Below are 25,682 nucleotides of genomic sequence, written 5' to 3'. Positions count from 1 at the left end.
CCTGAAACCATCCATCCATCCGCACATCTGCTTTTCATTGAGGCCTGCATGTCTCCGAAGACTTGAACGCATTAAACGCTGGCACAAGTGCAGTCTCACTCTGGCACTTAACACAACGCTTAGGTGACTTAAAAGGGAGAGGCGAGAATTATAGAAAATGAAGTGTCACCAAAATAAAAAATCGCCCCAGATTACCACCAATTACACTTAATAATGCTGTCCAGGCCATCTGCTGATCAGATGGTGGGCCAGTGTTGTCTGCGAAAAGAAATAATAACAGCAGAAAAGAAGGAGAGAGATTCACTCGGCTACGCGACGATGTGGTTTGATCTTTTCAGCACTGTGTAGATTGGAATGCTTTGTATGGTAATGCAGTCATAACTGCGTTTCTCGGGATAATAGCCATGTTGTTCCAGAGGGGTTAAGTTCTGTTAGATTGGAGACATATGTCTGCTCTGCTTTATTAGTCATTTATTAGTCACTGAGGTCAGGGGAGAGTTTTTTAAGCCAAGGCACAACACTGCTGAACTTGAACACGACTCTGATCATCAGCCCCTGAGGCAGCTCGAATAGGTGTACGATTACAGCGCACCATAACCGGCCCGCCATCCCCGACGAATTCATCCAGTTATGCGAAGCGTGCTCAACAATCAATGTAATCACAGTCACAAGCGACCGCAAACTCCCACTAAAGAGTGAGTCGTTGCCCTAATTATCAGAATTAGCGAGTCTGCGTTCGCTCGTTGTTCCTGTCTATTGTCTTACTTCTCAGCCACGGCGGCCGCATTAATCAGCAGGAAAAAAAAAAACGATGACAAAGCCCTTTTCCACTCGCGATCATCTGAGGTTTATAACTTTGTGTGCATGCGTTCCCGGCGGATTTTGACAAGAAGGGAACATGACAAATGGATGACATCAGAGCAAGGCACACTGGAGGGCGATCGGAACCCTCCGCCAGCCTCGGCCAGAAAATAATCAAACATGTCCCGAAACAAGTTCTCGAATAACCACGTTTATCCCTTTATAATTGCGATCTTGTTTGAAGCATTAGTTTTATGTATTCATTTCCAATGGAGCATACATACTGGCACGCTTGCTCCTTTAATCTTCCTCTCATACGTCTCGGGCGAGCTCCTCAGTTTACCGTCATCCTTTAGCGATGCTCACTGAAGGGAACGCGGTGCTTTAATTATACAGGAGAGGAGGCACAGTGAGCAATAGATACCATGTGATGACATTTATGGAACGGAAGATCCCACTTCAGCTGTAACAGAGTATTATTAGACACCGTGTTATGATCGGGCTCTGTTTCTTGCCTGGTTTAAATGAGACTTTTTTTTCTAGCGGTGGTGTTTTAAGAGACCGATAACAATAGGGTCCTTATTTGTGCCTGCGTCTTTCGTTGGCAATGCTGACATCAGTGGCTCTTTGTGAGGATGAGCCAGCACATCTGTACATGGTCTTCTGCGCTGAACACAACACTTGCCCCTGGTGCTTCTGGCACCGTCCTGCCTCTTTCTTTCCCCCCGACTTTCTTTCTTTCTGCCCCTGCATCCCTGATCTCACGCCCTTCCAGCGTCACTCCTAATTGGGCCTGAATGCTTGCAACTGTGTATATCAGAGGAGCATCCCACCCTGCTCGTTCTTAAGCGCTCACCAGGATTAGATGCAAACACTAAGCTCACTTTTCCATTGTGGGACTGTGACGGATTGAGATCAGCTTAAAGGTACCTTCCCAGCTAGATTCTATTTTTTTTTTTGTTTTAAAAACTTTCAGAGAAAAATCTGCCAAGTTCTATTAATGTTTTCAGTGGGAAGTTTTCTTTAAGTTCCCAGAATGTTCCTCTTAAAGGCAGGATAAAGTTCTCTAAAGATGCTCCAAAACATTTCCTGAATATTGGAAAATATCCTTCCTTTGTTGTCATGTTATGGAAAAGCTTAACAGCATCTCCAGGCGAAATGTTCCACCTTTGCTAATACGTCCCATTACAGGAACATTTTATAAAAACAGCCTTCTGAGGTCTCAATAACATCTTGAAAGGATTTTTTTTTTTTTTGAATATTGGTTTGAGATCTTTTGTTATCATGTAACATAATCTGACAACATCCTCCAAACATCCCCTGAATGTTTAAAACGTTAGCTTTGAACCTCACTGAACAATATTTGAAGTGATATAAAATCTTCTTTGAACATCAGAATTGAATGTTTCCTTTAAAACCTTGTAATATCTTGAAGGTAATGTTGCAGGAACGTTCTCTTCTTGCTGGGCTGGAGAGCCTTCAGCGCTTCTTATCCAACAAACTGTGTGTTTCCATGAGGTTTAACAAATGTGCTGAATGCATTTCCTTCCTCGTAAAATATTAGCAGAGTTAATTTATCTCTTTGGAAGATTTTGCAGCTGCTACTGTTCATTTTCATGGCTGCGTCCCAAATTGCATACTTTGCCTTTTTTACTTTCAGTTCAGCTGCCCTCCAGGAAGTATGCGGGGCGTATTGCTTCGTCATATTATAACAGCTTTAACTGTTGCAGTCTGTGTGCAGAGGATTGTGGGTCAGGGCATCCAGAAAAGCATGCTGACTTGCAAACTTGAAAATCCCACCGGATGCAGGAGAACATTGTGGTATTTTCAGCCTACTGCATTTGACATACTATGTATTTGAACATGCTAAATCTTTTTCTGGCGTACTATGTAGTATAGTAGAATGGATACTGGAACGCAGCCCATGTTGTCTCGCTTGCAGCCTTCTTGTAGAAGCCTTTGCTTGTACATTGTTATGCTTCTTGCCATTTTACTGCCACCAATTGTCGATCAGTGGAATGTGAAGCAGGTGATAGGTATGTGTATTGTGTTGTCTGTGAGCCTCCAGTCGTGTACAAAAGCTTACATGCACCTGTGAAGACCATCATGGCAGTCTTGAGTTTCCAATATGACTCTGAGATGTCTTACGATGAAGTCAGTAAAACCCATGCTGCATCTTTGCAACAAAAACAATCATGCATGTTGGCTCTTTTAAAGGTTTATTGTAGGTCTTCTAGAAATATAACAAAACCTGCTGGGTCAAAAATATACACAGCAACTTAAATGATCAGTTTTGGTGGTGTAGAAAGTTGTGTTAATCAAATTTTCTAGGGATTACTAATTATTATTAAAAAGAAAGCCCTTCAGGGCGCCGCTGTAGCTCACCTGGTTGAGCTGGCGTCCCATGTGCAGGGCTGCAGTCCCAATGTGGAGGTCATGAGTTCGAATCCCGCTCATGACCCTTTCCCACATGTCCTCCCCCCATTCTTCTCCCCTACTTTCCTGTCTCTCTCTCACTAACATTATCTAATAAAGGCACAAAGACCGAAAAAATAATAACTTTAAAAAGAAAGCCCTTCCTCAAGAATCAGCACCTTAAAGCTCGACTGAAGTTTGTTGCAGATCATATAGACAAAGAAATAGGTCCTCTGGTGGAGAGTTCTGTGGCCAGATGAAGCAAAAATTGAACTGTTTGACCTCAATGATCAGAAATAAGTTTGAGGGAGAGAAGGTGCAAAACTTTAGCCCGAAAACACCAAACCTACAGTCAAGCCCGGTGGTGGCAGTATCATGCTCTGGAACTGTTTTGCTGGCAGGGGAACTTGGAATAAAAGATAGATTAGCCCCACATTCTTCAGGAAAACCTAAAATCATCAGTCAGAAGGTTGGATCTTGGATGCAGTTGGGTGTTCCAACAAGACAGTGACGTCAAGACACGTCACAATCGGTAAAGAAACAGCTAAATCAGGCTAGAATTAAGGTTTTAGACTGGTCTCCCCAAAGATTCTCTTCAAGAATCTGTAGACTGAGATGGAGAGTTTTTGTCGGAAATCCAACATATTTAGTTGAACTGCACCTAGTATGTCAAGTGGAGTGGCTGTGTGTGTATGTTTTGAAGATGTCGTCCATCAGAGTTATGAGGAGTCATTGGAAACTCAAGACTGTCATGATATACATGGTCTTCACACTTTCGTTCGTGACTGTACGTGATACAACCAGAGAAAGGTTCCCAGTCATATATTCATTGCTCTGTAGCCTCACCAGACGTGTCTTTAATTTTTTACCTCTTAATTATATCAATGGATCTGACACACAATTTTTTCATTCTGAAGTTTTCCCCAGATCACGGAAAAAAATTCTAACCAAGAGCCAAAGGAATGTAAAGCATGATGAACACATAGCTGCCTTGCCCAACAGACCACCCATGAACTCTGCACAACCAAAGGACGAACCATCATTTCTTGTCTCTTTCGCCCTCTCGAAGTCACGCACTCTTTCATTCGAGCACACCTTCTTCTCTTCACCTGTCACTCCTGATCGATGTCTCGCATTTCACCTCGGTCCCCGATGCTCTCTCCGGCTTCCACCTCCTGATCAAACCGAGCTCTAACACACAATGAAATGTTCAGCGCTGAATTACCATGGCACATTCAATATAAACTGAATTTACTGTTGGGCTCCATCCAAGCCACCATATGCTGAGGAGCCTGCTGTTTCCCCGACCGGAGCATGACGGATTCTGTTAATGTAGCAAAGCTCTAAATCACCGGGGCGCAAACTTTCTGCAGAGGGCCGATCGAGACCTCTAACACTCATTTAACACTCTGACTTTAACATAGTGGAGACACACAAAGGTCTCCAGACACTTGAGTCCACTTAGTTGCGACATTTATCTTAGCTGTTGCACACACGAGGAAAAAAAAAAAAGGAGGTACTTCTACCTGTTTGAACAAGTAAATGAAAGCCATGCACGGTGACAATCGCTGTCTCATCTCCAGACCGGTTGATGATTCTGTCACAAATTGTCACGCAAACTCCCAAGATTCTAATTAGAACACATGTGAAAGTCAGATGCGCGTAGGAGGTTCTTTTTGCAACCTCATCTGAAAAAAAAAAATGCATCTAAAAATGGCTCACAAACAAAGAGGACTTTGAAGCTGCTGTAGATCATTTTGCATGTAGCTCCAAGTTTCTTCAAAAGCTCAAATCCAGACGTTAATAATGTCATATGTTTGATCTCTGTGTCGTTTTTTGTCAAAAATAGTCGATTTGGCTTCTAGTTTGTGAGTTGGGCAAAGAGGTTATGATTGCGTAAAATGCAGCTATATTCAGTATATTCGATTAACACTGGATCACATTAGTACCTCTAAGTGAAATAGGCATGTGAAAGGAACTGTAGCAACTCTATTGTGTGTTTCGGTGTCTTTTAAACTCATCGTTTTGGGGTTTTTTTTGGCCCGCAACTTTACTGGCTCGGTTCACTCTCACCAATCTTTTCCAGCTGCTTCTTGCAGATATTTTCAGTTTTTAAAAAAAGAAATATTGCACGCTACCTGCACATTACAGAACAGCACCGACAAAGTGGGAAGCTGGTGAGCAACTAAAGAACAAAATGTTTTCCTCAGGAGGTGGTGGAGACCAAAATTAGAGCTAAAAGATGATGTTTACAGCTTCTATTGCTTCAAAGAGACTAAAAGATGGAGCTGTTACAGGAAGCAAACTCTCTACCGTAAATTCTGGACTATAAGCTGCTACTTTTTTCACATACTTTGAACACTGCGACTTAAACAATGACGCAGCTAATTTATGGATTTTTACGAATTTGCCTCGAGACGAAAGTGACATTGAGAGCGACAACGAAAGAGAGACTGAAGAAGTGTGTGATGGAGTAATTCTGAGGCTGCTCAATTCAGACACTGAAGAAGACGACTTTAGTGGTTTTAGTGCAGGAGGAAGATGAAGATAACGATCGATGACTTTTCCTGGTTGGCTGCTGTAATTTCAGTTTTTGTAACCAGCCGTGTTACAGGCACTGTTTGGGGGGAAAGAAGCGTATTTAATTTACGTGTTTAATTAGAAGTTTAAAAATCTTTCTGTCTAACATCTTTATTTGTAAATACACCTGTGGCTTATAGACAAGTGCAGCCTATATATGTACAAAACTTGTTTTCTTTTCAAAGTTAGTGGGTGTGGCTTATATTCTGGTGCGCTCAGTAGTCCGGAATTTACGGTAAATGATGAACATGTGGTTTAGTGCAAGGTGATCTATTGGTGGCATTTATTCCAGAACTTACTCATCCATCCATCCATCCATCCATCCATCCATCCATCCATCCATCCATCCATCCATTATCTATACACCGCTGAATCCTCACTAGGATCACGGGGGGACTGGAGTCTATCCCAGCCAACTTAGGGCGAAGGCAGGAGACACCCTGGACAGGTGGTTATCATATTCACGATCTTAAAAATAATGTTTGAACTCAACAACAACAACAACACTTTGAATCAATCTTTTTTGAGCTATTACAACTAATGACATCATGTTCAACCAACAAACTACATCGAGTTAGAGGAATTAGTTTCTCCTCTACAATAAAAGGTATTTTAATTACTAGTCTTACCTGTCTGAACTTGTCCAAGCATGCTAGGAAAAAGGGAGCGACTTAAAATCTTAAACTCAAGCTAAAGGAAAAAAATGCTATCAAGCCAATTTCATTAAATTACCTCAACTAATGCAGGAATTTGAGTTCAACCTACACACAATGACAAGTTGATGCAACCTAACTCATCAAAAAAACTTAAAAGGTTTATCTAAATAAGTAAATTAGATATTGGTTTTTGTCTTGCAACCATGCATTTATTTCAGTGGTGGGAATAGACCCCCTTGAAGTACTTCTTGTACTTTTTTAAAGTGCATTTGAAGCATGTGCACTTTGGTATTAGGAATAGTAGCATATGGGCTTCGGCATAACCGCACATGACTTCTATCAATACAATACAGTATATGGGAAATGTAAAAAAAAAAAGAAACATTATTTAATGAAAGAAATAAAAGTACCCAACATATATGCGGTCTAAACATACACAGCTGTACAAGAACTTAAATAGATTAGTATTACATTTGTTGTTTGTTCCAAAAAAGTATTGAGGTTTGATAGCAAGCCCTGTTATTTCATTTATTTTTTTTTTGCATTCAAAATCAAGGTCTGTGTGCAACCGCTGTCCGCTGATGTCTAGACTCACATATCCACACAGACCCCGCTGCAGAACAATGGCTTTATTATCAGTCCGTTTCAAACGTTGTGCAGAAAGGTAATTGGTCTTCTCGAATCATCTCTGTCTTTTCTCCCTGCTCATTTACATGGTTAACTTTTCCTGGCAGACGTCCCCCAGCGGAGCAGAGCAACCAGCATTTGTCCTGTAATTCACATTAGATTTATTGGGCTGCCTGGTTCTGTGCGGTTCTCTGTTATTTTTTGTTTTGTATTTTTATTTTTTTAAGGCTGGTGACTCTGATATGTGTGTGTGAGAGGGAGCATGTGCATTCAGTCAAGGGCCTCGTTGACCAAATGCCAGTCCATTAAGCGCTTTACGACGACACTGTTTTTGTTTAGTTGTTTTCTGAGCGCAAACACGAACAGCCGAAGCCTAATTAAAAGACCTGTTTGTCATCTCCACTCTGATTCATATCACTTCTGGCCATCCTGATTGAATTACTCGAGTCGAGGGGGAAACACTTGGCCTCCCATCAGCGGGCCTTGAAACTCTCATACGGTTGTATACACTAACTGGTCGGGGATGCTCGGCCAACGAACGGTGAAGAAAAAAAAAACAAAAGAGAATGAGCAATCCCGATAAACACAACGATTTGTATTGCTTGAAAACAGACCAGAGCTGAAAGACGTTTCGCCTTCTGTGAACAGCTTTGAGTGAAACCAGCGTCGTTCCTGCGGTCCCTCCTGGCCACGCCGGACTGTTTGCGTTGCTCGCTTCGCCTTCTCGCTGCCTCTTTGTGTTTCTGCCGTGACCCGCGACAAGACAAATGCAGCGGAGACTGTGGACACATCAGCTGTAGGCGGGAAAAGATGTTCGACAAACTGAGGATAACACGGCCATAAAGTGCCCTTGTTTTCTCTTGTCTTTTGTTCTTTCTTATAACCTTTTTCCCATATTCGGGAACATTTTCTCCCTTTCTCCCCTCTCTTGTTTATCCTCTCTTTCCATCTGTTACTCATGTTGTAATATCTTCCCTTCTCTCCTGAATGTGCGCAGGATTTTTCGCTCACTATTTCACATTCGTTTGTGCTCCTTATATATTTCTCTTCCAGCACCTTGTTTGTGTGACTTTATTAATAATAGCTCATGGTGTGTGATAACATTATCAATAACATTGTTAGGAGAAAATTAAATTTGAGAAATTGAGTTAAGAGAGTTGGAACAGGGGGGGACGCGTGGTCGCCTGCACATGAGTGTTCGGGGATATCGACTTACCCTTCACAAACATTTCCTCATACAGCCAAACCTCCCTCCTCCCACATTCGCCTCCCTCTTTCCTATTTTTATTACAGTTTTGGTCACATTCATGGAGTCATAAATGCTAGAAACTCAAAAGCGTGTTGCCCTTTAATTAGAGCTTTCAGGTCAAATCACTTGCATTATATCAAACAAGTTATTTTTTTCCTCCCAAAATGAATAATTTATCAATTAAATCAATAAAGATAACAAATGAATTAAGTCAATTAATGAGGTCACTGTTTTCACAAAAGAACTGATTGCACAAAATTTCAACAACTGATACCAGTTTGAAGGAACAGCGTGTGATTAAAATGACTGAATGATGAAACAGTTCCACTTCTGCTGCCTGGACCTGCGGTACAAATTCATTTGAGCTGGTTTACTTTTCCAAACTGGATGTATTGCCATTTGGAATATAATTCCTCAATTACTCCAGTAATAATATTTGGCAGTTAGTCTGTCTGCCGTTATTCTTGCTGCCACCAGTTGGACTTTGCCAAGGAACTCTCCATATATCACTGGATGCTGCAGTGGTGGCAGCCAGCGATTATTCCTCAAGAGAATATTCATAATGTAATAAGATTTCAACATGTCACCGATGGCGTGGATCCCATTATAAACCCATTAGTCTTCCAGGACAGTCAGCAGATCACTAAATGTGATCCGCAGAGCCAGTTTTTAACTGGAATGACACTGGGTCACTGCTCTGCAGAGCTTTAATGCAATATATCAGCACATATTGGGGATGTACTGGTCTGTCTATGTGGGAAAAAAATGGAAAAAGTATTTAAATAGTGTTTTAGCTACGCTGTGAAAAAGGAAAGTTTTTAAAAAGTTTCTAACTAGTTTTATTTATTTATTTATTTATTTTTAGCAATTTATTGCTCTTTCATAGATTTTCTGTTTTGTTAAATTACAGATAATACCAAGTAAAATCACAGGAAAAACAAGTATTAATTTACATGTTGACCAATAAATAAAATGAGGCCAAAACTGAAAATAAGTCCACATCAAAAATCTGTATTTTTACAAATAGTTGTTCATTCCTTCATAAAGTTTGATCGTAAAATATCACTATTTTACAAATATTTGCCATTATTGGAAAGAAAAAATATGCATATTATGGCTTAAAGGGTGGTAAATAGTTTTCAACCTTTTATTTTACAGATTTTCCTTGTTTTGTTAAATTACAGATAATACCTAGTAAACTCTCAGGAAAAAGGTATTAATTTTTTATTTATTTTTTAATAATTAAAAAAACATGGAAAAACTGTAAATAACGTCAAAAATCATTCACAACATTTGACTGTAAAATTACAACATTTTTACTGTATTAAGATAATAAAAATATTTTGTTAATTATTGTTTACAGATATTTACCATTGTTTGAAAATAAAATAAATGTATATTAAGGATTATAAACTGGTAAATCATTTTTAACAGAATTTTACAGATTTTTACTGACAATATGTGGTAGCATTAGAGGATTAATATACATACAAACTGCAGAAAAAAGCCTGTAAATAACTTTTACAGATAGTAATCTAATTTTTAACAATGTGTGACCATGAAATCACACAGTTTTATTGTGTTTAAATAAGTTAAAGCTACCGTTATTTTACAGGTATTTCCTGTTATTTTCCCTAGTTTTACAGTTTTTGAACATTAAAGTGCTCCACTGTAAGTTTTTTCTTTCTTTCTTTCTTTTTAACACATTTTTTTCTTGCAACCTGGCTGCCAGATTTTCACTTTTATTTTTCAACACAATGTATTTTTTACAGTGTACCTTCTGATTCTTGGTGGCCACTTTACTAATACTGTCGCTGTTCCTTTTCCCAGTGAACGGCGCTTACTGCTCGGAGAAGGATGCTGATCTGGGCGACGCTGAGGGCAGCCTGATGCGATGTGGGCAGAGCTTACCGCTGCCAGCCGGGGGTCACTCAGAGGGGATTTACCCCCAGAGCATCCAGTGCAGCAGACCTACACCTGACCTCCTCCTGCAGGACGGCCCTCACCAAGACACCAGGTACACTGTCACCGGTACTCCTGTTTCATAATATTCTTTGGCCAGGTCCAGTTTTGACTGTTTCCTGTTTGGTGTAGTGTTACTAACAGCATGCAGGTACAATGTGGTTCTCATTATTTTTGCTATTGTGGATCAGATGCACACATATGCTGCTGGAAAACTTTACCCAGCCTCGTAAAAACACGCTAAAGGGGGCCGAGGTACAACATTTATGTTGCACTAATGCGACTCTTCTGTTGAGCAACCTGCGACTACTGTTGGTCAAGTCAGAAGGAATTTCCAGTGAATTTCTCAGTTTGTTTCTCCTCCTCCTCCTCCTCCTCCTCCTCCTCCTTTCTTTCCCTCTATCCTCCATGCTTCTGGACAGACATTCATTTCTCTCATAGTGTCTCTCAATATTTTCACTACAGCCAAACAGGAAATGGCGCTCATGAATAGAAAGAGATGCGAGGGGGAGGGAGTGGAGGGTTCACGTCTTTATTAACAACAACGATGACAAAGTCTGCCAGTGGCTTTCTGCAGCCTTAGCTGGCGTTAGCTCTGTTTTTTCCCCCCGGTGCGCTCAGGGGAAGGTGGACAAAGACGGTACCTTCATGAGAAAAGGGAGCTCTTCTCACATCACTCAGGGGCTTTGGACAAAATCCATAATGAGCCAACTGACAGGAATGATTATGTAGGAGATCACAGCAACGCATGGAGAAATCTGACCTGGGTGCCCCATTCAGCAGGGCACAGATTCCCACCATAATACACAGTATTGTAAACGGTGACCCTTCATAGGCTGCAATTATTGCCACCAAAAACAGGTGACTCCCTATTTATCCCCAATGTTGGGTTGGGTTTAACCCCTTTGTGTCATCAAAGCCTGCCAGATGGACACACTAGCCAGTGGCCTCTCAGTCTCGGTCGCCCTCCCCCTCATCTCTCTATTCTTAAATGTCCATTCATATCCTCTCACTACAAGAAGATCCTGTTTCATTTATTCATAAAAACACTTTGGATCATCAGCAGTTTATGCTGCGTGGTGCGCGACATCACCTCACGCTACTGCATCCTTAACGTGACCTAATGTTTGATCGTCTTAGTTGGAATATTTTAGGTCAGTGGGACTCGTTCGGGATGACGTGATTTTTATGTAAACTGAGAGACAGGTTGGACGAGGAGGGGCAGCGGGAGGCAAAATGCTGACAGTGCTGCTGGTGGGAAGGATGAACCAGCCGGTGTCTGTCAACGGGCGCTGAGCTAATAGCGCTCGTATTCTTTGTGTTTTGCTCCTTACAGATCCTCCTCTGCCTTCCACAGGACCCTGCCGGGGGCCTCACCCGGCCTGGGCTGCGGTGCCAACGGGACTCGCTCCTCCGTCCCGTACCCAATCAAACAGGAGAACTCCATGGGCTACAAGATTTCCAGCCCGGGGTCCGGGGTCCGCAGCGCATCTCAGGGTGGGTTTCAGGCCTGTAGGGCGGGCCAAGTTCTGGAGGTGCCAAGGGACGAGATAGTCGGCGCCCTGCACGTTAGCAACAACGGCAATGGCGTCTGCACAGTGAGCGGCGTGGACAGGGCTGTGTCAGGGGACGCCGTGCAGCCGTTTAATAATGAAGATGGCTCCTCCCCGCTGGCTTTGTCCCCAACTGGCTCCCGTCATTCAGCGCGGCTGCTCAGTGCTAGCAGTCTGAAGAGACGCTGCCTGTCTCTGGCCTCCCAGTCCGCCGCCGCCGCCGCCGCTGGCACCAACAGTGTCGCTGCCACCGCTTCCCCATCAGCTCCTGGCGCTGCTTCTGAGGAGATCAATATCACCGCCATCATCTGCTCCTCCTCCCAGATGTCAATGGTCGCCTGCGTCAACGGGTTCCGCGCAAACCTCTCGCCCAGCCACACCAGCAGCGCCGGCTTCTCCTCCTCTTCCTCCTCCTCTTCTACGTCTCCACCCTCTAACTCCTGCTCTCGGGAAGCCCCCCAGAGGCCCCCGCCTCACGGCAGCCCCCAGCAGGCCTCGCTACAGGAGAGCTGTCAGCTGTCCTCACCTGCTACCTGCCTGCTGTCCCTCTCTTCCTCCTGCTCCTCCTCCTCGTCCTCCTCGTCAGCGTCGTTAGTGGAGCCGGAGCAGGGCCAGGGCCAGAGCCTGGGGCTGTGCGAGGAGCAGGGCTCCATGCTGCCGGGGCGTGGGGCTGGAGGATCGGCCGAGGGAGGAGTGGGAGGAGGAGGAGGAGGAGGAGGCTCGGACGGGTTGGGGCTGCTGATGAGCGGGGCCCTGATGTCTGGGACGCTGCATTCGGGGCCTGAAACTGGGGGTTTCCTAGACGGGGGCCAAAGATCTGGGGCCGCCCTGAAGCAGGAACCCCTCGATGACTTCTCCCCCAGTGAGGACGAACTCTTTCAGCACCACTATCACCACCACCATCACCTGAGTGGTCGCAGCGGGCACCTTCGTCACCACCCGCCTCGAGCTGCCATGCCTCCGCCGTACCACTTGCACCAATACGTGGGGCCCAGTCCCGGGGGCCCGCTGCACCACCAGAACCAGCAAACAGCCCCGGCCTCTTCCCTGGGACTCAAATCAGCCTCTGGAGGTCCTCCTGGGCCCCACACAGCCCCGGAGAGGGAAGAAGTCGGAGGAGGAGCGGTGGCGGATAAGCAGGTGTGTCGCTGGATTGACTGCAGCGCTGCGTACGAGCAGCAGGAGGAGCTTGTGAGACATATCGAGAAGGTCCACATCGACCAGCGGAAAGGTGAGGACTTCACCTGTTTCTGGGCCGGCTGCATTCGCCGCTACAAGCCCTTCAACGCCCGCTACAAGCTGCTCATTCACATGAGGGTCCACTCTGGAGAGAAACCCAACAAGTGCATGGTGAGTCCCCATAAACCCATAAAACATCCCAGAACCACCGGTTAGGTTCACAACACACACCTCGAATACGGTTAAAAAAAAATCCCCTTACAGTCAGCTTTCCTACTCTGACTAATTTTGCTCCCATTTGAAGGTATTAGGTTGTATTTATTGCTTTAATATGAGTCTAATTTATCTCCTAATTGCAACCACCTGTTAGTTTTTTTGGTTTAAATTAAACACAAGCACATTTCACAAGGTAATACAGACCTTCAAGATGATTTTTTTTTTTCGTCAGCAAGATACACATCCATCGTGTCCAAAAACAAGACTGGACTTGCTTGACTGCTGATTACGTTTCAACAGAAACTTTTATTTTGTTTTGCTTGAGAAACAGTTATGATTATAATGCCTGTATTTTTAGTGGAACATATATGAAGAAAAAAAAAAAAACGTGAGAGACAGTTTTTTTCCACTGAAGATGTGAGCTGCTGTAAGAGTAGCACTGCCTCGTCAGTATAAATAGATTTGCGGTTGTATTCTTTACAGGTAAGGCTCCAATTCCACAAGTGAACACACTAATCAATGTCAAGCTGTCACTCCCCCCCCCCACCGCCAACGTCCCGTCACAAATGGAAAAAGCCCTCCAACCTTAAGAATGATTTAGTCCAAATACACAATTAGTCCACAATTTGTGTAGGGCGAAGCCATGTTTATTTTCACAAGCACTCCCGTTTTTTTTTTTTTTTTTCGAGTCAGGGATTCAGATCATGCAAAGCCAACACATATGGTTAACATAACCAAACAATGCCTACACTTGATCCTTTTAAATGGGAGCTTTAAATGTTTAGCTGTCCCACAAGTATTAAGTGAATTGGCCTCATGTCCAAGCCAAACATGATGAGAAATGTAGTAGTCTGGAGAAGGGAGCCGCAGAGGGATAGTCGGTAACATTCGCTAGTCTTGCTCAATTCACGGTTTCACCCAAAAGCCCCCCCCTTCCCCCCCTGTCAGAAGTGGTCCTCTTCAAGTTCAGGGAATCCGTCCAAATCCCTAATTCTAATTGAAAAACTGAGCCTGTAATATTGCCGCGGCACCTGTTTTTTCTCAAAATCCAGGTCTTGTTTGTTTTTTTCCAAATAACGCTGACTTTTAAAATTAGCCGAGGTGAGAGTCTTTTCTCGTTGGCGGCTGTTTTTCTGAAGAGGTTGAGTAAGAGCTTCGTTTTAATTCTGACTGATACATTTACAAAAAAAAACGCACATCTGAGCCGAACTCCGCCTGCGGCCAAAACGGCACAAACTCAAACAACGCTGCCTGCCTGCTTTGCGTCACTGCCGAGTATTAGTGTTTCTGCTGCCTTGGCTCGGCGTGAACTTTGAAAATTTGGAAGTAATTATTCGTGCTGTACGTGCCCGAACTGTTAATTCAGCTGCAGGAGTGTGTTGTATTACAGGCTGTCATTTGTCTTTTCTTTATTTGTCGTTATTGTTGCCGCCGTGTCTTTACAACGGCGAGGACTGAAGAGACACCGTGTGAATGTTTACGCCGGATAGGTGTATACAGAAATGTGTGTTTTTGGGGAGATGTTTGCCATATGTGAGCACGAGAACAATTCGGCTCAGTGTGGACGAGCCGCTGGACTCTGTCTGCGGACGTGAGGCACTGAGAACACACACCCTAACCTCCTGATCACCCTTATTTCCAGCACACACATTCACAGCAATGCGCCAGCGTCAAAATGGGCACATTGTGTCCGTCGGCTCTCACAATAGGAAGTATTGATTCGGCGTACAGTACGTCGGGCTGCTTTTTTCCGACAGAACCTAAACATAAATGTGAAATGTTGTCAGGCTTGAATCAACACATGTAATCAGCAGGGATTCAATGTATGTTGATGTGGGACTTGGGCAGATAAACCTGGAGGCCCTGAGAAAATAAACACCCTCTCTCCGTGTGTGTGTTTGTAACCGTGTTTGTGCTCGACGGATTTGAATAAGTGCTCATAGGAAACCTTGTCTGCAAGACCGTGCATGTGTTTAGGTTATGTCTGTCCCCTTTTTTATTTTCGTCTGAGCGCTTTTTGCCACCAGCGCTCGCAGCCCTATGTTGTGTTTGGTTGCAATAGACAAAGGCATTCAAGCATTCAAGCAATTCTTGCAGAGGAAACGGATGAGACATTCTGTTTTAGGGACCAAATGCTCCAGAAAAACCCAGGGCTAATCTTTTTTATTATCTTTCCAGCGGCAGATTCCAGCAGGCGTTCATGAAGCGGGGCTCGCCTGACATCCAAACATAACACATCTCCCCTCCTCTGCCATCCCCTTTTTTTCTCCTCACAGCTGCACAGCGTTTGCTTCACGCTGCGTCTTGGCAGCAAAAAGTCATTATCACAACACACAAACGTCGCGCCTCGACCCCTGCGTGGGCCCTGTCGCGGCCTGTACCTGACTAATATTTTTCAGAAAGTTTAACAAATAAATCGGCTCCGTCCATACGTAGAGTTCTACCTTTTTTTTTTTTGTACACAGCATGTTTGGTTCCCACTCCCCTCCCAATTAAAGCCGGGTTGTTGTGTAGGGCAGGCAAACGCTGAGGGACACACGGGTGAAAGGGAAACAACATAATCTCTCTGCAATATCCTGTTGTGTTTCATGCCTAATTCACTTGTTGTTTTAGTTTATTGCATTTTTTTCCCCCTGCGTCTGCATAAATATTAAAAATATATCCAGCGAGAGCAGCCCCTGTCATGGTCCTAGACTTTGATATTGTTCTGCTTTTGCCCGGTGGATTTCGAGCGTCTGAAGTTCTTGCACTGTGAGCTATGAAATTTCAAGAAAACATCTTCCTGAAGGAAAAGGACTCAGTGTTTACATGGCAGAGTGACTTCAGGCAAGAGTGCGGCATTGTGCGCTTTTTATTTGGTTTGTTTGGCACAGCGGGTTTGGTCAGATGTTGGAGAAAAATGTGAAGAAAAAAAACCACCCCTAGCTGGCTTTGAATATTACAAGAGGAGGTTATGCTGTTGAGCGATGAACGGTTCAATCTGTTGTTCAAGGCATGAAGCGAGCTGCTGCTCATGCCAGTGTGTTTTATGCAAAAAAAAATCATACTTTAATAATTTTTAGAAGTTCGAGGAAAAGCACAGTTTGCACATGTTGAATTATGTGCTGCACATGGCGAGAGTAGTATTGTTTTATTATGACAGATTTGGCCTGGACGCGATATTAAGGCGTTGCTTAGAATTTCTTCTTCTTTTTTTAATATATAAATGACGTAAGCTGGTTATTAAGTAATATCTCATCGAGTAAAGAGATGCTTTAAACCGAAAGAATATTCCTCTGTACACGGCTGGATTCACAGATTTGTGTTTGGACCATGACGGTGAGCCACCCCATTATTTCACAATGATCGAACCCGGCCAGCATTAGCTGCTTAATGGAGCTCCGTCCAAACACATGCACACAAACACCACAACACGCACACACACAGTCAAACCACTTGTTGAAGGAAAGTTGGATGTTGTCGCCTCCTGGAAAAAAAAAAAACAGGCGTAGATCATGGAATTTCCTCTTTTTTTTTTTTTCACCAAGTGTGAAACCAGCTAACGTATATATTTAGATTTACTAGACTGATTTTTGGAAGAGAGCGGCGAACTCCCTCGGCAGCAGACGCCGAGACACCGAGCGGGTCGCTGCCAACGTGTCGTGTGTTTTTCGGGGGTAAATGGAGTCTTTTGTGAGCAATCAGCTCAGGTGCAGGAGATAAAACAGGGAGCGCCATTAGCTAATTAAAACTGAGGTTCTGCACATGACCCGACTTTTCCTCTGAATGCTGCCTGAAACTGGAGCTGTCTGGGCGCTGGGTGCCGGTGGCGAGTGACGTTGATATTAATGTGCCCGTATGAGCCTCTGGTTCTTTCTGGACAAATAGGAGGCCACAATCTCTGAGATGCGTAGAGATGAACCAGATGCATGTCGTTCCTCAGTGAGAAAAAGATCCACAACAAGCAGCCAGTCAAACTGACCCCCAGAAGGCCAAGTGTCTCCTCGGGCTGCACACAAACTTCTTCAATCCAGCATTAAAAGCAGGAGAGAGATGTGTTTATGGCTCATTTAAAGCAATCAGGATCAATCGTCGAGAAAGGCATCGATTCAGTGTGTCAGCTCCATTCTTAGCAAACCCTGAAGTCTGCTGAGTTGGCACACACGCAGAGACCTAATCAGAACCAAATAAGCGCTTGGCAGAGTTGAACTTTTCGCACTTTTATCTGAGGGGTCCTCTGCTGCTCATTAAATCATTCTGAGCATTAGCTGTGTCACTCATTCCCAAGGCAAATGAGTTCATTAGGCAGCTACTTGGTCTAATTTCTCTCTACGAACCCGTAATGCTCCCCATCCTGCAGATATCCTCTGTGCTCCCGTCAGATCTGCAACGCGGCCGTCATGCTGTTCAGCAACACAACGCTGTCCATATGTGATGTTCGTATGATGAAACTGCCGGTGGAGGGGTTCTGCCACTGATGTTTTGGCGTACGAATGAAAGGCCTGGATGGACCAATGTTGCTTGTTTTGCGTGTTGAGCGAGCCGGGCCAACTTCTTGTCAGGTCGGAAAAGTTTTCCAGTCAATCTTTTTGCGGTAATGTAATCCAGTACTCGGCATCACCCCTCACCTCCCTCTCTCAGTCGCTCCCATTATCTATTATTTAGAGACGAATTTAGGGGCTGCTTTGATACGCTCAACACTTACTGCATCGGCACAACCGCAGCATGTTCCTCAGTGTAACCTCTTGATCTTTTAGTTTAGGGAGACACTGAAAAACGGTTTGTTTGTTTGTCGTTGGCTTCACTTATAGTCTTTTAATCAAGTTATTCCATGATGTCTGTAGAGTATATATCAAACATAATACATGTTTAGAGACTGTCAGGTCTGTTTTTGATGTAAATATCAAGCCTTTGCTTTATGCTGCTGTATTTTGCTCAAGGTTTAAGGTTTAGTAAGGTTTACCTTAATGGTCTATTATGAAGGTCGCACTGCTTTTTATCCAATTTGTTAAAAGTAATTTATATAAAACACATCTTTAAAATAAAATTCATACTCAGAAAATTATTTTAAATGTGATTATAGTGACCTGAAATGAAATAAAGCTAATATGTATATAGATATATCAAAGGGTTGTGGGATGTAACGTGGAGGTAAGATGCACAGATAATAAAAAAATAAATAAAAGCACTACATTTTTTGAATAAAGTCTGTCTTTGAAAATAACTTCTAAAGCGCTAAAGTCTGGTAAATGTACTTACATATCTGCTGATGGCAAGAACAAGTGAATATTTTAATAAAAGTGCTGAAAAGTTAACAAAAAATTAACAACAAATCAATGCTTTGGAGGTTTTAAGAGGTAAAAAGTGGCCTAGTTCATGATTTATGAATAACAAAATATGGACTTTATTTCACTATTTAAAACCTCAAAGGTTTTCCATTTTCAATTATGTGTAAGTTTCAGTTAATTTCTGTCTATATGCTACAAACCAGCATGTTCAAATGATCTCGTGTGATGCAACTTCTCACAGCCTTGTTTTTTATTTCAGGTTTGGATGATATTTGTTTTTTTCTCTTTGCCAACTTCCAAAACAGAAATTTCCAACGACGCTCCAAATGCACCCTCTGGTTGACCTCTAGTGATTTATATCAGTTAGTTTTGGTGCAAAACGATGTTTTTTCATATGTAATAACTTTGTGTTTGACTTCAGCCAACAAGCCTCACAAGCTGGCATATTAAAGAACTGCCAGTCAGGATCTTTTAGCGTGCCGGGTCTGCAGCTGGAGTATTGTCATAAATCACAAAATTGGCGTGTTAGCTTTCGATTTGTTTTTTTTTTTGGTTACGCACAAACACTTGTGTATTTTGGGCACCCGCGGGACAAAGCAGGAACAACTCTTTCAGCGTATGAGCAGCTTTTCCTGAAAAGTTTTGCTTTTAAAAACACATCTAACAAGCAAGACCAATGGAACACGCACAAAGCTCCGGCTACCTTCCCTCCAACCTCATAACCAGGTATCAAAGCGTGCAGGATTTGCTGCATGTGATACACTTTAATTGCATTTGTCTGGAATGCAGTATTTTGAGTTTCCCCATTTCCTCAACATTTAATCACACTCTGGTATCAGAAACCTGAAGACTGAGGGGCTGCGGCTGGTCATACATTGCACAGAGGTTGTGTCATAATTGTGTCCCATCCAGAGAAACCTTAATCAGTTTAACCTCTCTACTGAGCCAGATCAGTTTACTAATACATGAGAGATATGGAGCCGGGCTGTACGTTTTGGGGTCTCCAACGTACGTCCGAGGAGCAGAAAGAGGATAGTGAAGAGCTGTGGGATCTCTTTCATGGGTGTTTTTAGACTCCCCTCTAGACTTTTGCTCAATGCTTGCGCTCTCCGGCTGTGTACCGTCACGGATCATGTGCATCATGTGTGCGTAGCCGTCTCTTCGCAACAGTCAAACAGATAATTATAGCCGCAGTTTGTGGCATTTTATAAGGCCGAGACATAACAGCGTCTTTCTCGTCTGATGCTCGTATTCGCGCGCTTGTGCCAGGACGCATTTGTGCCACAGCTCTGCAAACAAACCCACCAAACCGTTCGGTCGGTCGGTCGGTGGTGTGTGTACGCGCTCTGTGTTTGTGTGCCGAACAGAGCTGAATATTTGTTTTCCTATTTTTCGCTGACTCGTCAGTGTTGCAGAGGTCGCTGCAGAGAACTCGGTCCAGAGAGCAACGTCCAGCCTTCACATCACGCCCCAACCGAATAAGAAGGACGTTTATACACACCGGGACTACTTTAGCCTCAGGGCCGCAGCACAACCCCTTCGGGATGACGGTATCCTTTCGCCCACACGAAAGCAACCTGGACCTGAAACTTTTACTATATATGAGAAAGCGAGTTGCTACCGTACAAAATAAATAGCGAGAGAAGTACGGGTAAATTATGTAGCGAAAGACATGTTTACGTTTAGGGTGTCAAGTTTAAATTATGCACCGCGGCGTTCTGCGGTTAGTGTGCCGGCTTTAATTTGAATGTTTGAGAGTAGAAGTGACGGCTGAAAGAAACGGAGCCAGACAGGCAGTTCAGCTCCACTGATGTCATCCCAAAAAGCCACGTTTTGTTTTTTTTCGCCCAGATTTCAACACAAGGCATTATGCACGACAAGTGATGTTGGTATGCGCTGAATGTGGACTTGAGAGCATTTCTGGAGCATTAGCGAGCAGGTTTGATACAGGTCGAGGTTGAGCTTTCCAAGGTGAGACTTTGGAAAGCTCGACGCGGCCTCCGGAGACCAAAATGGAAACTCAAGGTGGAACATCGTGCCGCTAAACCGCACATTGTGATTGATAATAAGAGGCAGGTTTGCGAGACCAAAAGCTCCACTCAGTGGGACATATAAGGACACGATACACATAATGATCCACTTTCTTATTGCCCTATTTTATGATTATGTGACCCAGCAGAACTGGCATTACAGAGACTCTGATATTTAAGCTGGGATTTACCTCTCCCCCATGGAGTTTTACGTCCCAGTGATCTCCAGAAAGAAACCCTTTCTCTCTCTTTTTGTTCACTTCTGAAAGCATCTGTTTCAAGTTCAATCTGTTCAGCTTTTGGAATTAGTTTAACATCAATGTGAAAAGGTTTTAGAAGCAGATTGGTTTAGTTATTCGGGCAGAATTACAGTAGAAGCCTTGAAGTCGTTTTTTTTTTTCTACCAGCTTCTTTCATACTATGTCACATAGCAGCTGTCATTGAGGCAAAGCAAACAAAACATCACCACTTTTTTTTTTCTTTCTTTCAAGAATAGAAGGCCAAGAAATTTAGATTAGGTCATGCATGATTTACAGTACAGTCAGGAAATAAATATTCTATATGGGAAAAATGCTGTCATGCGCCTGCTCGCTAGCTGGCAAATTGTGCGAGTACCAGGCTCGGACTCGTATTACAGCGAACGTAAACACACGTCTGATGAGACATTTGAGGGAAATATTCTATAAATATGAAAACATTTACCGAAGAATGCCAGGGAGGAGTGGAACCGGGGGATTTTTTATTTTTTTTTTGCCCATCGGCGTCTTGCTCGAGTGATTGCGCAGGAATGGGGAGTGGATCACGCTCGTGTTTTCCTGTAAGGACGGCGTACGCAGAAATGCGAGCGAATTATTGAATACGAACAGAGACCCTGAAAATGCGGTCGGCTGATTTATTGAAAAGCGAATGGATGCTGATGTGCTCGCTGCGAACGCTTGAGCCGTGATTCGACTTGACACATTGAATGTCTGATATATTGCAACCAGCCATATCCACATAACTGGAAACTGGACCCCGAAACCCACAGAGAGCAGAAAAGAACACAACCTTGGCACGCTGAGGAGTGAACAAATCTAGGGGCACCATGGCATCGCAGTTGCACCACATTTCTTTGGCAGCAGCTTTTTTTTTTTTTTTTTCTTCTCTACCCAGAAAGCTTTGTGGTCTGGTCTCCCTCCAGAGGGTTGCATAAATGCACTCTCTTCCCCTTCGGCCCCGCTCGAGTCCTTGAGGCTGGCGTTGATCACGATGCCATGTTGACCTATTGTTTAATTTTGCTGGCATGTTTTCTGTCTGAACGCTATAGTACTTCTGGCATCGAGGTGTTTGACTTGGCAGCTCGCTGGGCTTCTGCAATGTTTATTTGTTGTCACGTCAGAGTTCTGGAGTCGCCAGTGCGCGCTGCAGCCTTTAGACAGCTGTGTCAACTCTTGCATTGTGTGGACAACGAGTAGTCTGCCAGGAAAAGGGAGAAGGGCTTCTATTTCTTTACCGAACAAGTCCGTATGATGCAGCAACGCTTTAACCCTGGCATTCGTTACACATAAAAAAAAAACCAAGTCAGCTGAACTAACACGAAGCAAATGCAACAGTAAAGAGGGACTAGGTTTGCACAGACATGTAAATAAAACATGAATTATAATCAAGCCGCAGCAAAAATCCATATTTTTTAAAAACAACAAACCAAAAACAGCTATTGGCAGTGGTTGTGGTGGTTTAGTGGTGGATGCATTTACTTTCTTGACCATAAATGGTTAATGTCAGGAGAAGAGTCAGAGCAAAGGCGTCTTTCCAAACCTGTGGCAATATATCCGAAGATGCCAGTTTCTCCATTACCAACAACCTTAATAGACTAAAATGAAATGAAATCGCAGCACATGTTGCGTTTTGAGCAAGTGGTGTGGCACAATTTTTCATTTTTGGGCAATTTTCACTCCGGGAGACGAAGAAATAAGCAGATGTAGACGAGGTTTGAAAGGCATGTTGTCTTTAAGGAAGTGCCAGAAACTGTCAAGTCACCAAGAATTGTGGGATTTTAAACTTCTCCAACAATCCCTGAACTAATTACGCGTGACGTGTTGTTCTGTCGGGAAAATCAATCAAATCTAAGCTCAGAAATCAAAATCGTTTTTAGTCTGCATGTGTCGTTTAAAAAAAAAAAAAAAGAGCCAAAAATAAACCAGTTAGTCAAAACAGATTCTATAAAAAATAAAAAATTCTGCGTTCCTTGGTACAAGTGGGAAGATATTAATGACTCAGCTGTGAGCAACGGTGACACGGCAAAAATTCAGGGATTGTTCGGCTAAACTGCAGGCTGCGTGGAAACTAAAGATAAATGCAAGGTTGTAAAACAGGGGTGTCCATCTCAAAAACACAGTCGTGGGCCAAAATATAAAACCTGAACAAAGTCGCGGGCCAACATTGAACAAATGAACTTTTAATATGGACCGAAACAAATTTTGCTTTAACATTGAACATGGAACAAACAACGCTTATTCCCATACATTATATATAAGTTAATAGTGAAGACATGCAAAATCAAATTATAAATAAAAAACACATCATTGGCACAGTTGTAGTGTGAAGTCACTATGCCTACTGTCACAGAGGAGAGCGAGTTTCTGGGTCCTGTCCTGATTGACGTGCCAAAACAACAACAGGGCATTATGGGATTTGTGGTATTAGCGGTGAATGTGCTGTACAGTATAATACCGGGGGCAGCTCTAGTAGTCATTTGGTATTGTCTCGCGGGCCAAATATAATTACAAAGAGGGCCAAATTTGGCCCGCGGGCCAGAGTTTGACACCCCTGTTGTAAAATATCAGTAGAGTATAGAGTCACCTTTTTATTAAAGTATCGGTAACACCTGTTGGCACAATAAATGTTCATATTGATTGAGATTTTTGGGGGGATTTTTGTAAAATAAATGACATTCAGTTTTATTTATTGTTCTCCTTTTCCCACTATGGCCTTGACTTGTGGCTATTTTTTTTTTTTAGTTTACTTATAGCCGTGACTTTTCTGTTTCCACTTAGATGCACTGAACAAAACTGTGACACGAGTGAAAACATTAAACACCCAGAAGCTGCTTGGAGTTAAAAGGGTTAAAGTAAAAATAGACGAGAACCACTACAGCTAAAAAAGAAATTAAAGGCTCGATGGAAAAAAGTGACAGAGGAAGGAAAAAATGACGATGACCCAATAAAAAGAGGACTTCAAAGCCCGGGCTGATCATCACCACTGGATTATACAGCATTCGTCAGATAGCCTAATAAAAAGAGCGATAAAGCGGATCATTTCAATGCAACGTTATTACTGGCTGATGGAGGGCCGGTGTCTGTCGTCCCCCCGGTGCCGCCAACACAAACCGGAGCACATCGACGTACGTAACACACCAGAGCGAGAGGAGCTTATTGGCAGAAGGGGGGTGGGGGGGTAAAAGAGAGAAAGCGAGAGTGAGAATGGAAGCAGGTGTGAGTGAAAGGTGCTGAATAGATTGAAGTCCGGGTGTCAGAGGACGCCGTAGCTCATGGGCCTGTCAAACTGGATCCTGTATTGACTGCCAGTAACATCAGTCCAGGCGCCGGCTCGGAACACAGATCATGTTTAGGATTTTCATTGCGTAACCCCCAGTCTGTCTTTTTCGTGGCGGGTTCAGATTTCGTGAATGGGTTTATAATTAATGCCTCGATGGTTACTAATGGCCGCGGCCCTGGAAGCTTTGTGTTGCACTCTAATTAGCCGTTATAAACGGTTGGGATCGCCGCGAGCATAAACACGGCGTCATGGGACAAAGTGGGATGGCTCTTTGGAGGGGCTTTTCATTGAAGGAAGAGTCACATGATCACGTCTCTCTTCTCATATTCAACAGTTATTGCATTATTCTGGAACAGTCGTGTAAGCAGATATCCACCGAACAGTGTGTTTTTGATGCCACAAGTCCATTTCTTCAATGAAGCAAGGAGTGTGGCAGAGTCCGTGTCTGGAAAGGGCTTAAGAACCTGCAAACTGCTGCTGCGGTTCTGGTTTTGATGCATGCAAATGTTGCATCGACACGGACGCAATCAGAAACATGATCTGGTGTCATAAACGGAATCTGTTTCAGAGTTAACTCCACATCTGGCCGCTGTTCCTGCAGCTGAGTGTAAGATATGTCGACGTGACGATGATTTCTTGACACCCTCGGTCTTTCCCCGAAAGGAAAATGAAATCTGCTGGTGCAGTTTAGCTGGAGTTACGCTCAGAAACACAAAAGCGCAAAGTGGAACTAGCTGTGGTTCTTCACAGTGATGCCATAGAAGAATAATTTTTGCTTCCACAAACAATCATGTAGCAGGAGATGCCTCAAGGAACCATCAAGGTGCTACAGAGAGTTTCATAAGGGACCATTTTTCAGATCGCTTTGTGGAAAGAAGCATTTTTTAAAAACTGTTCTTTTAAAAACTCCCAATGGTGCCTTAAAGTACCATCAAAAAATGATTCCATTGAGCTCAATAAATGTTGGAAAGGAAGGAACCGTTGTCAAGACACTTCTTTATGGAGCCACCTGGTTCAGTAAAGAACCTGTTTTAAATGGACTTAAAGTCATTTCTCAAAATGATTGCTTCCTTGAGTGTTTTAAATCAAATTATTGTGCGTAGTTTCAAAAACGAGCGCATAGCTTTTAGTTATTTCTGAACGTTCCTTTTTACTTAAATCAGTGCAAGTGCGGTATTAAAAACGTCAGCTTCAGAGAAGGACAAAGTAAGTTCAATGGACTTATTGGCAAATACGTACAACCAGTTGCCATGAGGCTGAACATAAACCTCTACGACTAACTTGTGGATTCAAACTGAAAATCAAAGAACATAGAGTGCATTGGGGAGCTATCGGCAATTACTACTTTGTTAGAGCAGAAATATTAAAATGCACTGAGGACTAAAAGTAAGGCGATGACAATATTTGTAATATATAATGTGCAAAAATACCGTGTAGAAAGCATGCAGTGTGCAATATGGTGGAAAATCTATAAAGTAGAAAATATACAGTGTGCAAAGCAACTTGCATATAGTCATTGTCCAACAATGTATGAATCTGCAGCATTTCTGGATCTTTCATTGCAGGACATTTAATATTTTGGGTTCTGGACTGTTGATCAAGCAGAACAA

At 43.2% G+C, this 25,682-nt stretch overlaps 1 protein-coding gene across 2 annotated transcripts in view; it reads left to right on the top strand.

Annotated features, from left to right (window-relative positions):
- Positions 1–25,682, top strand: part of glis1b (GLIS family zinc finger 1b) — a 103,650-nt gene that overhangs the window by 21,885 nt on the left and 56,083 nt on the right. For both annotated transcript variants that reach the window (XM_008283909.1, XM_008283908.1), the window contains exons 3-4: positions 10,159–10,345; positions 11,627–13,193. In XM_008283909.1, the coding sequence (XP_008282131.1) occupies positions 10,159–10,345; positions 11,627–13,193 (1,754 nt within the window). The remainder of the gene's footprint in view (positions 1–10,158; positions 10,346–11,626; positions 13,194–25,682) is intronic.

The sequence above is a fragment of the Stegastes partitus genome, unplaced genomic scaffold (assembly GCF_000690725.1).
Source record: "Stegastes partitus isolate 25-593 unplaced genomic scaffold, Stegastes_partitus-1.0.2 Scaffold332, whole genome shotgun sequence".
NCBI lineage: Eukaryota > Metazoa > Chordata > Actinopteri > Pomacentridae > Stegastes > Stegastes partitus.
The sequence above is the reverse complement of the archived record's forward strand: the minus strand, read 5'-3'. Positions and strand labels throughout refer to the sequence as shown.